The sequence below is a fragment of the Myotis brandtii genome, unplaced genomic scaffold (genome assembly GCF_000412655.1).
Source record: "Myotis brandtii unplaced genomic scaffold, ASM41265v1 scaffold199, whole genome shotgun sequence".
Lineage (NCBI taxonomy): Eukaryota > Metazoa > Chordata > Mammalia > Chiroptera > Vespertilionidae > Myotis > Myotis brandtii.
In genome coordinates, this window is record NW_005357414.1 from 3,678,239 (window position 1) to 3,692,916 (window position 14,678).

The 14,678-nt window shown below is 42.5% G+C and overlaps 1 protein-coding gene across 4 annotated transcripts in view; it reads right to left on the reverse strand.

The window, feature by feature from the left end:
* The window catches only part of ATG4A (autophagy related 4A, cysteine peptidase), a 64,006-nt gene that overhangs the window by 2,532 nt on the left and 46,796 nt on the right, over positions 1 to 14,678 (reverse strand). For 2 of the 4 annotated variants that reach the window (XM_014538828.1, XM_014538827.1), the window contains 6 exons: positions 8,481 to 8,560; positions 7,469 to 7,656; positions 7,269 to 7,347; positions 4,366 to 4,407; positions 1,943 to 2,088; positions 638 to 694 (listed from right to left, as the gene is read on the reverse strand). In XM_014538828.1, the coding sequence (XP_014394314.1) occupies positions 638 to 694; positions 1,943 to 2,088; positions 4,366 to 4,407; positions 7,269 to 7,347; positions 7,469 to 7,656; positions 8,481 to 8,560 (592 nt within the window). The remainder of the gene's footprint in view (positions 1 to 637; positions 695 to 1,942; positions 2,089 to 4,365; positions 4,408 to 7,268; positions 7,348 to 7,468; positions 7,657 to 8,480; positions 8,561 to 14,678) is intronic. The other 2 variants (XM_014538829.1, XM_005865215.2) reach the window with 1 other exon arrangement.

Sequence of the window (14,678 nt, forward strand, 5' to 3'; positions counted from 1 at the left end):
CATGTGTTAGAAGCTGAGAATGAGGGAGGCACATACAAAGATTGGTGATCCAGCAAAACAATAACTACTCTTTTACACAAAATATTTAAAAAATAATAGCTTGCTTTAGTATTTACACAGATTTCTCCAAATTGTCTTTCCTTTAAGTAGCAGCATGCCTATATTTTATATAAATAAGACAGTGAATAGAAAGGCAAGTCCCCTAAACCATAATAATACAGTACATTAAACTGTAAATGGAATACAGTACATTAACCTAAATAAATAGCAAAGTAAATCAGTTTCTTCAATCATCTCAGTGTTCTGAACAGATTACAAAAAACTTAGGCTGAGCTATATGAAATTGGCATTTTTAGGTTAAATGGTAGAATATTAGTTAAATATTTCATGACTTGTAGGCTTAATGAGATAAAACTTTAAGAAGTTAAAAATATCGCTTACTTGACTTACTAAGCATATTTCTAACAAAAATTTTTCTTTGGTTCCCCAAAGTTATATGCAATTTACCACATTTGAGTTTCTTTCTCTTGCAGTAGAGTCATATCAGGCTAGGTTTATGTTACTATGAAAAAGTCTTGAAAATGAATCACGTTGAATAACTTTTGTTTTTAAGATTAAGAAAAACATATATCTTTACCTTTTGAACAAGACTACACCAGTTATCAAAGTCTTTTTCTTCTTTGCAGAAAAATCCCTTGGGGGAAAGCAAAAGAACATAACTTAGAACTGGTCAGGGGCACCAAGGAAGGCCCTCCCTGTACTACAAGATGGAGCCACTATGTGGGTTGTGGGCCACTCTCCTTGGATGTGATTTCCCAACAATTAGGAGGAACATTGGGAAATGTTCTAGACATTGCCTCCTAGACATTGCCTCAATTGGATACAAGCATTTGCTCATTCATTCTTCCTTCCCCCTCATTCTCTCTCTCCCATCCCTCTTTCTGTTTCTCTCTCTCCTTCGGTCTTTCCATCTCACTCTCCCTCTGTTTCTCCTGTATCTATGCTTCTCTCTCTTATTCTGACCCTTCCATTTTCTCCTTGTCCCTTTCCCTCCATATCCCTCTCCCCTCGTACTGTGAGATATACTCTCCCCTCATATTGTGAGATATAGTAACTTAAAGCCCAATCTCCAGTGTAGGGTTAATTCCATTACATTTAGTGTAAAAATATACACATCTATAAAGAAGAGTCAATTAAACCAGTAAACAAAATCCAAATAGTACTTTTAGCTAGAGACAATATTTAATACGGTGGTTTTACTTTAAGGAAATTATTAGAATAAAAAGAACCATCAGCCTTGTTCTCTATCCTCAGAGCTATCATCTAGTAGCAAAAGAATGGTCTAAGGAAAAAGGATTCTTTGGATACTGGTGCCTTGAATTAGAAGAAAGGATGCAGATAGGCCTCAGAACCACTGGCTACTTCACAGCAGCTGCACCTTGTGTAGACAGCAGCCATACTACTTAGGGGCAGGAGGGGCTGAAACTTCCTGGATTGTGTGCCCAGAGAATTGGCACTGCCTACCCAGCGGATCTTGCCCCCTTCTCCCTCCCTACTGATACCCTACATTATTCCCTTGGCCTGTGTGGCAATAATTAGAGGGTGAGAAGGAAAAGTGTGAAAGATGATAACGCTAATAATAACTAACATTTATTGAATATTCACAATGTACAGCATACCTCACACAACCCTACAAAGGACTCAGAAAGGTAAAGGGACTCCCCCTAAGTCCATTACTAGTAAGTGGCAGGGCCTGAATTCCAACTTGAGCAATTTGGTTTCAGGGTCCACTCATTCCCCACTATTCTACACTACCTCTTATGGGGCTGGTAAGTTAATATACTCTGGCCACCCTACCTATATACTTGGAAAATACCCAGGGAACAAATCTGTAATAGGGCGGCAGTGTATCTCACAGCCCACCCAACCTTCAGACACCCACCAATGCCACGGAAGGATCCAAGTTCAGAATATTCATTCGTTGTGGCGACTGCAGACAATGGAAAGTCTGATCATCAACGGTTCCATCCTCTTCAGTGTCAACAAAGGTCTGGGTTGTGTGAGGGTCCAGGAAAATGAGCTCATCACCTGTTGGAATGAGGCATGTTTAACCTTCAAAGAACCACCTGCCCTGGCTCTACTGTTGTCCTTGGGAGGAGGCGCTCTGGTTTCCCTAACCCCTCCCTTGGTGACAATGAAAATGAGATGATAGAAAGCCCGAGTTAAGGTGAGCATACCTAAGGAAGCCACCCACACCCAAATCTAAACATTCAATGAAAAGACTTGCCCTAGCATTCACATCTCCTCAAAGTCCAACTCCAAAAATGGAAAGCAGCAGGTTTGGTAAAAGGTGGGGATGAGAGATTACAGATGACATGGCAAGCTCTGTGAGCAGCAGTAGCAAAGAGGTGGTAGGTAGTATCACCAGGCCATGAGTTCAGGTGCCAATGGGGGTTTCCTGCCTCTTTCAACATTGGAAAGCATCTAGTTCCAGAACATTGGTTCTCAGAGCTACAGTCAGAGAGCACATCTGGTAAGGAGAAAGGCCTTGGCCTCCAAAAGAAATGGGAATGGTGGCTTTGCTATGGATGAGATACCAGGAAGCTAACTTCTGGTATTGATTAGCTAGCAAGTTAGTCCTTGTTAGCAAGTTAGTAATCCCTGTTGGAAAGCACTGCCTTGGTCACATTAACTTCTTTACAGATATACCTTGCTCAGAAAACTCACTTTGAGATTATCAATGTTTACAAATAACAGAAAAACCATGCTTCATTAAATTGAAAAAGTCTAGCCCAATAATTACCTGGGAGGGGTTTAGGATAATAAAATCTCTACTTTTCAAAGGGCTGAGAGTTTCCCTAATGCTCACCAGTGGCATACTGAGTATGCAAAAGTGTCTAAGGGAACACCCTAACCTCATTATCCAGGCCTGAGGACCATCTAGGCTTCTGTGTTTTAGACTGAGTTAGGCAACCAAAGAAATACCTACCTGTAGCAGGAGGATGGGCTGGGAAGGGATTCCCTAAAGACCTTTCCTGGAATGGCATCCAGGAGTGTATTGGGCACATATAAGTGCTTCTGTTGGAAAAGAATATGTTTATGATGTCTGATGAAAGCTCAACTTGTCTCTATCACAGACCCAGGACAAGCCTATTAAATCACTGTCTTAATTTTTCTGTTTTTAAACTGGGGTCATTGGACCTGTTCCAGTTACCTCATAGGGTATTATAAGAACAAGAAGAATTCACCTCTGTAAAATGCCTAAAACACAATATAAATACAAGTAAGTCATAGAAGTATCTTGCTTAGATCCAAAAGTATTTCTCTACAAATAAATGTTGGAGAGTATATGAAACTCAGTGCTTCCATATGATTTATTTTATGAAAGTCAAGGTACATGTTCCCCCAGACCACGGGTGGGTGACATCAGTTATATCAAAAAGGCTTCAAGTTACAATGAAGAGCAATAACCAGGATGTTTAGAGGGAAGCCTAAGAGGCAAGAGGAGAAGGAAGTTGTGCACAAGAAAATAGGAATCCAAAGCAGGGTTTTAATTAAGCATCGTTCTTCCAGAATGTTTCTAATTAAGGTGCTGGGAATAATAGCAGCATCCTATCTGCCTGTGTACCCTGTTTCCAAGAGTGCTTAAAAGACATATAGTAGCCCTAGCTGGTTTGGCTCAGTGGATAGAGCGTTGGCCTGCGGATTGAAGGGTCCTGGGTTTAATTCCAGTCAAGGGCACATGCCCGGGTTGCAGGCTCGATCCCCCGTCGGGGGGTGTGCAGGAGGCAGCTGATCAATGATTCTCTCTCATCATTGATGTCTCTATCTCTCTCTCCATCTCCCTTCCTCTCTGAAATTAAAAAAAAAATTTAAAGACTATTTTTAAGAGAGAGAGAGAGGGAGAGAGAGAGAGAAAATCTAGCCCTAGCCGGTTTTGCTCAGTGGATAGAGCGTTGGCCTGCGGACCCAAGGATCTCGGGTTCCACTCCAGTCCAGGGCACATATCTCAGCTGCAGGCTCCTCCCCTGCCATGGCCCTGATTAGGGCACTGCAGGAGGCAACCAATCAATGTGTTTTTCTCACATGGATATTTTCTCTTCTACTTTCTCTAAAAATCAATGGAAAAATTTCCTCAGGTGAGGATTAAAAAATAAAGAAAGAAAAGAAAATCTAAAAAGTCCTAGAAATGATGTGGGAACTAAACTAAAGTCTCTCACAAGGCCTGAACAGAAGAGGCAGGCTATTCAACCAATTGCAAACACAGGGTTCACACTATAGATCTCCAGGTGGCAACCCCTACTAAAGCACAGAAGACAAATATTTCCCCTCTATGCAGGACAAATCTGACAGTCAGAGTCTCACCTTGGCCAGAGTTTCTCACAGCAAGAGCTTCTCCCAGCTTCCCTTCAGGAAAGAGAGCATCAGGAAAGCAATGTGGTATGGTAGACAAGGATGACCAAACTGGGATCAAATCCCAGCTTCACTACTTTCTAGTTGGGTGTTCTTAAGAACACATCCCCTCTATTAGTTTCTTCAGGTATAAATGGAAATAAAAATCTTTATCTCACAGGGGTGTTATGCTAACTATAACTATAACCATCTATCTATATCTATACATAACGATATCTATATCTATACATCTATACTAATAAAAGCCTAGGTGGCCCTTGCACCCTCATGTCATCACAAGATGGCCACCCCACGTCATCACAAGATGGCTGCCACAAGATGGCCGCCCCCATGTTGTCACAAGATGGCCGCCCCCACATCATCACAAGATGGCCACCACAAGATGGCAATCACAAGATGGCCAGCAGGGGAGGGAAGTTGTGGGTGACCAGGCCAGCAGGGGAGGGCAGTTGGGTGTGATCAGGCTGGCAGGGGAGCAGTTAGGCGTGAATCAGGCTGGCAGGGGAGCCATTAGGGGGTGATCAGGCTGGCAGGCAGAAGCAGTTAGGGGCAATCAGGCAGGCAGGCAGGCGAGTGGTTAGGAGCCAGCAGTCCTGGAATGTGAGAGGGCTGTCCGACTGCTGGTTTAGGCCCAATCCCGCAGGGCCTAAACCGGCAGTCGGACATCCCCCAAGGGGGTCCCAGATTGGAGAGGGTGCAGGCTGGGCTGAGGGACACCTCCCCAGGGCATGAATTTTGTGCACTGGGCCTCTAGTCTATATATAATTATCTACCTATTTTTATAGATCTATATATAACTATCTATATCTACATCTATGTCTATGTCTATGTCTATGTCTATGTCTATGTCTATATCCATATCTATCTACTGAAAGAGATAGAGATAGAGATGAGAGAGAGAGAGAGAGAGAGAGAAAACTTTGCAGAGTCTCTGGCATAAAACAGCTGTTTAGAAAATGGCAGTTCTCATTCATTCCCTCCCTTCAGACATTCTACCAATATGAACCCCCCAACCTAATACACTAGGAGGTAAGTCAGAAAAGGGAAGTTGAGGGGACTGTGGAGTGAAGGTTAAAAAAAAGATTTTTGAGAGTTAGTGGGCACTATGTAAACCTCTATCTTTGGCACTGAGGACTGTCCACACCTCTTTCATGAGTAGTCAAACTATACAAAATCACCCCAGTGGCCTCAGGAAACAGAAGAGCTTCTTGATCTTGGCAAATTCTTTCTGGGCAAGTTGGGATAAGAGAGGCCAGGAAGCCCAGGAGTGGCATACCCTATTCACTGAAATCCTTCCAAAATTATTTTCCAATCTGTTGTCAACATTGTCCTCAAACACAAATAATAAGAAATAGATTTTTGCAACATTTCTTTGACAGTAACCCAAAAACTTAGAAACAGAAGACATTGAAATTTATATAACTACGTTTTTGTACTTAGAAAAATATTAGTCCCCCAATTTTCCATCAAGCTGTAGTTCTTAGGCTTGGCCAATAGATGGCAGCATTAGAGAGAGCAGCTGAGGCAACTGTATAGAAACACCAGACTTAAAGAGAGAAAAAGGAAAGAGATGTTGAGGTCAGGCAGGGTGGAACCACCTTTTATTGAGTATATACTACATGCCTAACTCTTTACTGAATGCTCTACTCTGATGTGACAACATGGTGAGTGAGGTGTTAGCCCCATTTTCCATTAAGAGGAACCTGAGATTGAGAGTTGTTCTCTTCTGGTGGTCACAGAGCTAGCAACTGGGAAACTAACATACAACACCAAGTATGTTTGTTTTCACTCCACATCACCTCCCTGAATCTCCAAGGAGATGGTGGAGAAGGTAAGGAGCACTCCCTTACCTCCTGTCAGATGCCTCACCCTGTCCTCTGTATATCCCTCATACCATCCCCCATACCTGCTCTGGTTCTCCCTTGATAATATAAGGCTGTCCCTTGCAATCTTCTTCAAGGTCCAGTATCTGACCACTCCACTCTTGTGAGAGGTGTCCTGTACCAAATTTCCCTAACCACATCACTCCCTTCCTGGTGCTCTTCAGCACTAACCAGGTGTCTAGGCCCTTGGTACTCAAAGTGTAGTGTGTGTACCAGCAGCACCAGCACTACCTAGCTAGAAATGCAGACTCTCAGGGACTACCCTAGACCTACCGAACATGTATTTTAAAAAATTCTCAAGGTGATTCTTGTGCATATTAAAATTTGAGAAGCACTGGACTAGCTCACCTTGTGTGCCAAGGACCTTACGTGTCTCTGGTCACAGCTAGTGGATAAGGTGGTTGGGTTTCCAGAGGTGTCAAACTAGGCAGGGAATGTCAGGCTACTTGTTAGGGTCCATATTAGATTAGTGGTTTTATCAGAAAAGGGATATCTGTCTTTGCCTCTTCTAATTCCCATCAAGTCATGGCTCTAAACAATGAGCCTGCAGGCCCAGCTGCATGGAGCTGGGAAGGAAGAGTATGGCCCCTGGACTAAATGCCTGAGACCCAGTAAGACAGAGATCAACAAGGCCAAAAGAGTGACACTCTACCACCCTGGGCCCCACAGGAAAAAGAGAGATGAGCTGAAGCAATGCTGTGACCTTGAGGTGGTCCTGTAGGAAAGCAGTGTGAAATCATCTTATAAAGAGTCAAGGAAGTGGAGACATTCAAGGGGGATCTGCTCTATGTCAGGCACACAGAAGTATTACTCTCCACAGATCAGGCCAGAGACAGAAGGAGCTGACCAGAGACCACAGCATCTCCAGGCTGGACTAGGCCCATTAATTGGAATTGCCTGGTCTCCCATGCAAACTTTCTGCCCGCCCTCCCTTAGCCCATAATGACTTACTTGTGATTCCTCTTTTCTTACCTAAGAATCCTATGAAATAATAGGCGTTATTTGGTTTTCCTCCTAATGCCCCTAAAGACTGTGGCATCTTAAAACACTCCTAGAGGGAAAGAGAATGTAAGATTCTCAATTCACTTGTGGACTGCTGCTCACGGATCTCTGTGCTCACATGGCGATGTGATGGGCAGGCAACAATGGGCTCGGAAAAAGGAGTGACTTACTTTGAATGCATCAACATAGACAGGATTGATTTGGTTTATGCCCAGGCGGAGGGGCACAATGAGCAGCAGGGATTTCCAGGCTGGGCAGCAGGCAGAGGTGGCCTTACTGTGGTTCGAAGCATTCAGAGAATCAGGGGGACTCTCACCGTCTGTATCAGTACTCAAGGGAAGGACACGGCACATTTTTTCTAGAAACAGAAGACAAGAAAGCTGGTAAATTAGGTATCCAGCCCTAACAGATATGCCAAAGTCAAAACTAAGGGAGACCTCACATGACACCCCCTGCCTAGAAGGCCTTTGTCTCTGTCTGCCACCAGAACCCAGCTCGTCCCACTTCCCACAGGAAGCCCAGGCCACTCTTCCAGCCCTTACTTCTCTTCCTTCTTGCAATTGAGCACTCCCTTACCTCCTGTCAGATATCATGGGCTCATTGAGAGAATCTCATTTCTCAACTAGTCTGCAAGGGTCTTTGGGAGAGGGACCGTGTCTTTTGGTTTCTCTAACCCCATAATGGGGAGCACAGGGCTAGACTAGGGGACAGTCTCCACAGAAGACATGTTGGTTGTTTAACTGATTATCCACACTTGGGTGTCCTGCAGGGAAAAGGTCTGGTACCGCACCGAGGAGCAGCAAAGATCCTCTAATTGTTTTCTTCCTTTCATAAAACTGAAAGGAAAGAGAAAAAAATGGGTGCAGGGGATGATTAACCAGGGTTCTGTGATCCCCTAAGCTCCATTGCCCTGATGGGGCAGGTCAGAGCCAGTGTGCATGTGTGAGTGTGTGTGTGAGTGTGTGTGTGTGTGTGTGTGTGTGTGTGTGTGTCCCAGTCTTCAGGGACCCAGCATCCTAAGATCCAGCCATGTCTATCTGTCTGTCTGTCTATCTGCCTCTGTCTGTGCCTCTCTCTGCCTGCATATCTATCTATATATCTATCTCTCATTCCTGATTTCTGAATGGTGAGGAAGGACCTCATCACCCACAACCCAGAAAGGTAAACAGACTGTGGACTCACTGATATCTTCAATGACCACTGTGTTATCCATTGAAACATAAACAGCCAAGGAATTCCATTCGTCAAATAAAGCAAGTTTTCTGCAAAGCAACATACAAGGAAGTCACATTGTGGAAGATGAAAATATCAGCAGGAAACAATACAATCCATGCTCAGTGTTCCTGAAGTCACTGAACACTGAGCCTCAGAGAGGTTGGGGTTCAGGTTAGCTCTAGCTCCTTCAAGTGAGCACTGGAACATTCCATGTTTAGGGACCTTGAGTATGCCACAAAGTCACAGTTTCTGAACCTTGAAAAGGAGGCCCTACTTTACAAAATGGAAAAGTCTACCTCACAAGATGATGTTACTCCTCTTGGGTGAAAGAGAAGAGTTACCAATGCATCTGCTCTCAATAAGTTTTGTTTTGTTTTCTTTCCTTAAATAAAAGATATTCTGATTTATTGCTTTATTCAGAAAATGGAAACTGTCATATATATATAATTTCTTTGGGAGGATAGATAATACAGAGAATACAACCCAGGAAAATCCAGAGAGACAGAGAGAAAGAGAGACAGAGAGAGACAGAGAAAGAAACAGGTTGCTCATATCCATCCCCATGTGCTGTGAGAATGCTGTTTAAGAACATTTGTGCTGCAAATGGCTTTGGCTTTGGGTGCTTGGCTGAAGAAAGAGAACATGTTGAGTTGCATGACCCAAGAGATTAGGAAGAAACCCCCTTTGAGAGCATATCTGAAGACTGAGCAAAGTACCATGATTATTTCTCCTTTATCTTCTCTTCTTGCCAGTTTGAAAGAAAATAAGTTTAACCTGGCTACTCAGATTCCTGGGTAAAGTCCAGTCCCACTCGACAAAAGAAAAAACATTCTCTCCCAAACCATGGTAGCTATCAGAAAGAAGTTAATTACTCTTATACTTTTATTTTACTTGTTTTAACATATTATCTTTCTCAAAAATAATAATGAGGAGAATAGAAAATGGTGGCCGAATAGGCAGCAGTATTGTCCACCTCCTCCTTGCAGTGGTTCTTAACCTTCCGAATGTAGCGACCCTTTAATACAGTTCCTCATGTTGTGGTGACCCCCAACCATAAAATTATTTTCGTTGCTACTTCATACAGATAACATCCACCCTGAATTAACAAATTAGACACAGCTGAAGAGACAATTTTCAATAAGGAAGGGCAGAGATGCCTAGAGAACGCCGCCTGCCAGCCATAACCCGTGTGGAACCACCACTGTGCCCCAGCAGTGAGTGGTGCAGTACCTACCAGCAGGCTGCCAGAGGTCCGCAGGGAGAGCGCACTGCCAGAGTGAGCTCGCGAACCAGGCCTCCTTACCAGCCTGCATGGTCCCAGCATCCTAAGATCCGGCTCCAAGACCTCAAAGTAAGTGCAAGCCAGGGGGAACCCTGTGCCCCACCCATGCCCCGGACACCAAAACCATGCTGTTAGCCTGACCCAGAGCCACCCAGCACCTGCTCAACCCCAAGCCCCAGGACCTGCTGCCGGTGCAACCCAGACCAACCCAGAGCATGCCCCACTCCAGACCACAGGAGAGTGGGGACTGTGTAACCCAGAGCAACCTGTGTGACCAAGAGCAACCAGTGCTGGCATTATCCCAGCCCCCTGGACAGCCCTGATGAGGTGACCCAGAGCAATGCATGCCCGCTTCACCTCAGCTTGGGAGGGGCAACCCACAGCAACCCAGTGCATGCCTCACTTAGGTCCACAGGGAGCTCTGATTGTGGGACCCAGAGCAACCCACACCCACTTTCTCCCAGCCCCTGGGACAGTCCTGTAGGGGCTACCTGGAGGAACCCAGCACATGCCTCACTCCAGACTACAGAACAGCGCTGCCGGGGTGACCCAGAGCAAGCTGGTGTGCCCAGCCAGGTGCCAGAGGACCATGCTGCAAGAGCGCTGCCAGAGGGACCTAGGGTGCCACCCTTCCATGAGTTCCAGGGCCGCACAGTGAATTGCATGTCAGAGGGCTCTGGGTCCTCACTGGGAATCACACACCAGAGAAACTGTGAACGTGCTCACACCATCCCAAGCATCTGAAGCAGACAACTGAGGGTCCAGATCTGAGGGAAAAGGGACTACAACTCAGAGCCTACACAATAAAGGTATGAGACTCAAGGCAGACCCAGCCTCTGGGCTAACAATTTCAGGACCATTGCCCTGATAGGGTCTTCAACCTCTCAAACTCCAAGCAGGGTACCCAGGGCCAGAAAGAGACAGCAAAAATGGGGAGACAAAGAAACAACCCCCCAAGGAAAGAAAAGGCTGAATCACAAGAAAAGGAACTAAATGAAATGGAGACATGCAGTATTTCAGAAAAAGAATTTAGAGTAAAGGTTATACAGTTCATAAACTGGAACAGATGAGAAAATTAACAGCTTATGTAAGAATCAAGAGGAAATAAAAATGATATAGCTAAAACACAATGTAAGGTTTCAACAGTAGACTAGAAGTGGAGGACTGAATTAGTGAGTTAGAAGGCAGGGCAGAAAAAAACACACACAATCTGAACAGCAATTGGAGAAAAATATTACAAAGCCTAGAAAAAGAGCCTAAGGGAGCTTTGAGAAAACATGTAAAGAAGTAACATCCATGTAATAGGTGTGTCAGAAGTACAAGAAGAGGAGCAAGGTTTACAAAATCTATTTGAAGAAATGACAGAAAACTTTCCTGATTTGAGGAAGAAAAGAGTCACAGAGAGTCCCAAATAAGATGAACCCAAAAAGACCCACACCAAGAAATGTCGTAATTACAATGGCAAACGTTAATGACAAAGAGAGAATCTTAAAGGCTGCAAGAGATAGACAGAGAGTTACCTACAAGGTATCTCTCACTATATTATCAAATGATTTCTCAACAGAAACACAACAGGCCAGAGAGAATGCAATGAAGTATACAAAGTAATGCAAAGCAAGGGACTGAATCTAAGAATACTCTATCCAGCAAGGCTATCATTCAAAATTGAAGGGGAAATCAGGAGCTTCACAAACAAAAAAAAGGATAAGGGGGTTTATCACTACCAAGCCAGAAATGCAAGAAATGCTAAAGGGACTGTTGTAAAAACAAGAAATTGAAAGGGAAGAAGAAACACGGGCATAAAGAATAAAAATGGCTACAAACAAGTACCTATCAATAATAACCTTAAACATAAATGGATTAAATGCTCCAATCAAAAGACATTGAGTGGCTGAATGGATAAGAAAACATGACCCATATATATGATGTCTACAAGAGACCCACCTCAGAACAAGGGACTCACACAGACTGAAAGTGAAGACATGAAAAAATATTATTCACGCAAATGGAAATGAAAAATAAGCTGGGGTAGCAATACTGATATCTGACAAAATAGACCTCTAAGTTAACAAGAGATAAGGAAGGCCACTTCATAATACTAAAGGGATTGACTACAACAAGAGGATATAACTCTGGTAAACGCATATGCACCCAATGCAGGACCACCCAAATACAAAAATAAAATAAAATAAAATTTCTGAAAGATATCAAGGAGAGATCAGCAGCAATACAATCATAGTAGGGAATTTTAATACCCCATTGACATCACTGGATAAATCATCTAGACAAAAAAATCAGCAAAGAAACAGCAATTGTAAACGACTCACTAGATCAGGACTTAATTGACACCTTCAGAATATTTCACCCCAAAGGTACAGAATATACATTCTTCTCAAATGCACATGAGGCATTTTCAAAGATAGACCACATACTGGGACACAGGCAAACTCTCTTCAAATTCAAAAAGACTGAAATCATATCAAGCATCTTCTCAGAACACAATGGCATATTAGAAATCAACTACAATAAAAACAAAAAAATTTCAAACACTTGGAAGCTAAATAGCATGTTATTAAACAACTAGAGGCCTAGTGCACAAAATCCGTGCACTGGGGGGGGGGTGTCCCTCAGCCAGGCCTGCGCCCTCTCACAATCCAGGAGATGTCAGTCAGACATCCTTAGTGCTGCTGCTGAGGTGGGAGAGGCGCCTGCCACTGCTGCTGTGCTCACCAGCCATGAGCCCGGCTTCTGGCTGAGCAGCGCTCGGCCTATAGGAGCACACTGACCACTGGGCGGCAGCTCTTGCATTGAGTGTCTGCCCCCTAATGGTCAGTGCACATCATAGCAACCGGTCATTCCGCCATTCAGTCGATTTGCATATTAGCCTTTTATTATATAGGATGATTGAGTTACCAACGTGATCAAAGAAGAAATAAAAAACATCCTGGAAACAAAGGGCAATGAAAACACAACAATCCGAAATCTATGGGACACAGTGAAAGCATTCCTGAGAGGGATGTACATAGCATTACAGGCCTACCTCAAAAAAACAAAACAAAAAAACAACAACAAACAAACAAACAAAAAAACAAGAAAAACTGGTAATAAATTATCTAACTCTAAAACTTAAGGAATTAGAAAGAGAGCAAGAAGAAAAGCCCAGAGTGAGCAGAAGGAAGGAGATAATAAAGATCAGAGTAGAAATGAATGAAATAGCCTAACAAAAACAAAACAAAACAAAACAAACAAACAAAAAACAATACAAAAGATCAATGAAACCAAGAGCTGGTTCTTTGAAAGGATTAAACAAAATCAGAAATGAAAGAGATGAAATAACAACAGACCCCACAGAAATACAAAGGATTGTAAAGAAAATATGAACTCTATTTCAAAGGATTGTAAAAAAAATATGAACTCTATTCCTGTCAGCCTAGAATAAATGGACATATTCCTACAAAAATACGACCTTGCAAACTCAATCAGGAAGAATAAAATAATCTGAATACACTGATAACTATGGAGGAAATTGAAGCAGTAATCAAACAACTTCCAGCAAACAAAAGCCCTGGGCCAGAAGGCTTCACAGGGGAGTTCTACAAAACATTCACAGAAGAACTAAAACCTATCCTTCTCAGACTATTCCAAAAAATTCAAGAGGAAGAAACACTTCCAAGCTCTTTCTATGAAGCCAGCATTACCCTAATCCCAAAACCAGATAAAGACACCACAAAAAAAGAGAATTACAGGCCAATATCTTTGATGAACATAGATGCTAAAATCCTCAACAAAATCCTAGCAAATCAGATCCAGCATTACATTAGAAAGATCATACACCATGACCGGGTGGGATTTATTCCGAGGATGCAAGGATGGTACAATATCCCCAAATCAATAAATGTAATACATCACATAAACAAATTGAGAGACAAAAATCACATAATCATACCAACTGATGCAGAAAAAGCATTTGACAAAATCTAACAACCTTTCTTAATAAAAACTCTCAGCAAAGTGGGAATAGAGGGATCATACCTCAACATAATAAAAGCCTTATATGACAAACCTACAGCCAATGTCATATCCAATGGGCAAAATCTAAAACCATTTCCCCTAAGAACAGGAACAAGATAAGGATGCCCACTTTCACCACTTCTGTTCGACACAGTACTGAAAGTGCTAGCCATAGCCATCATACAAGAAGAAAAAATAAAAGGTATCCAAATGGGAAAAGAAGAAGTAAAACTGTCATTATTCACAGAGGACATGATATTGTACATAGAAAACCCTAAAGACTCCATCAAAAAACAAATATATTTAATAAATAAATTCAGCAACATAGCAGGATACAAAATTAATACCCAGAAATTTATGGCTTTTCTATACACCAATAATGAACTCACAGAAAGAGAAACAAACAAACAAACAAAAAATCCCACTTACGATTGCACCAAAAAAAAATTAAGATACCTAGAAATAAACTTAACTAAAGAGGTAAAATACCTGCAATCAGAAAACAATAGGACATTGAAAAAAGAGATAGATGAAGACATAAACAAATGGAAGAATATACCATGTTCATGGATTGGTAGAATAAATGTCATTAAAATGTCCATACTACCCAAAGCAATCTATAGATTTAATGCAATCCCCATTAAAATATCAACCGCATATTTCATAGACCTAGAACAAACACTCTAAAAATTCATCTGGAATAAAAAAAGACCCTGAATTGCAGCAGAAATCCTGAGAAAGAAGAACAAAGTTGGAGGGATCACAATACCAGATATCAAGCTATGTTACAAAGCCACTGTTCTTAAAACTACCTGGTACTGGCATAAGAACATACAGACAGACCATTGGAACAGAACAGAGAACCCAGAAAT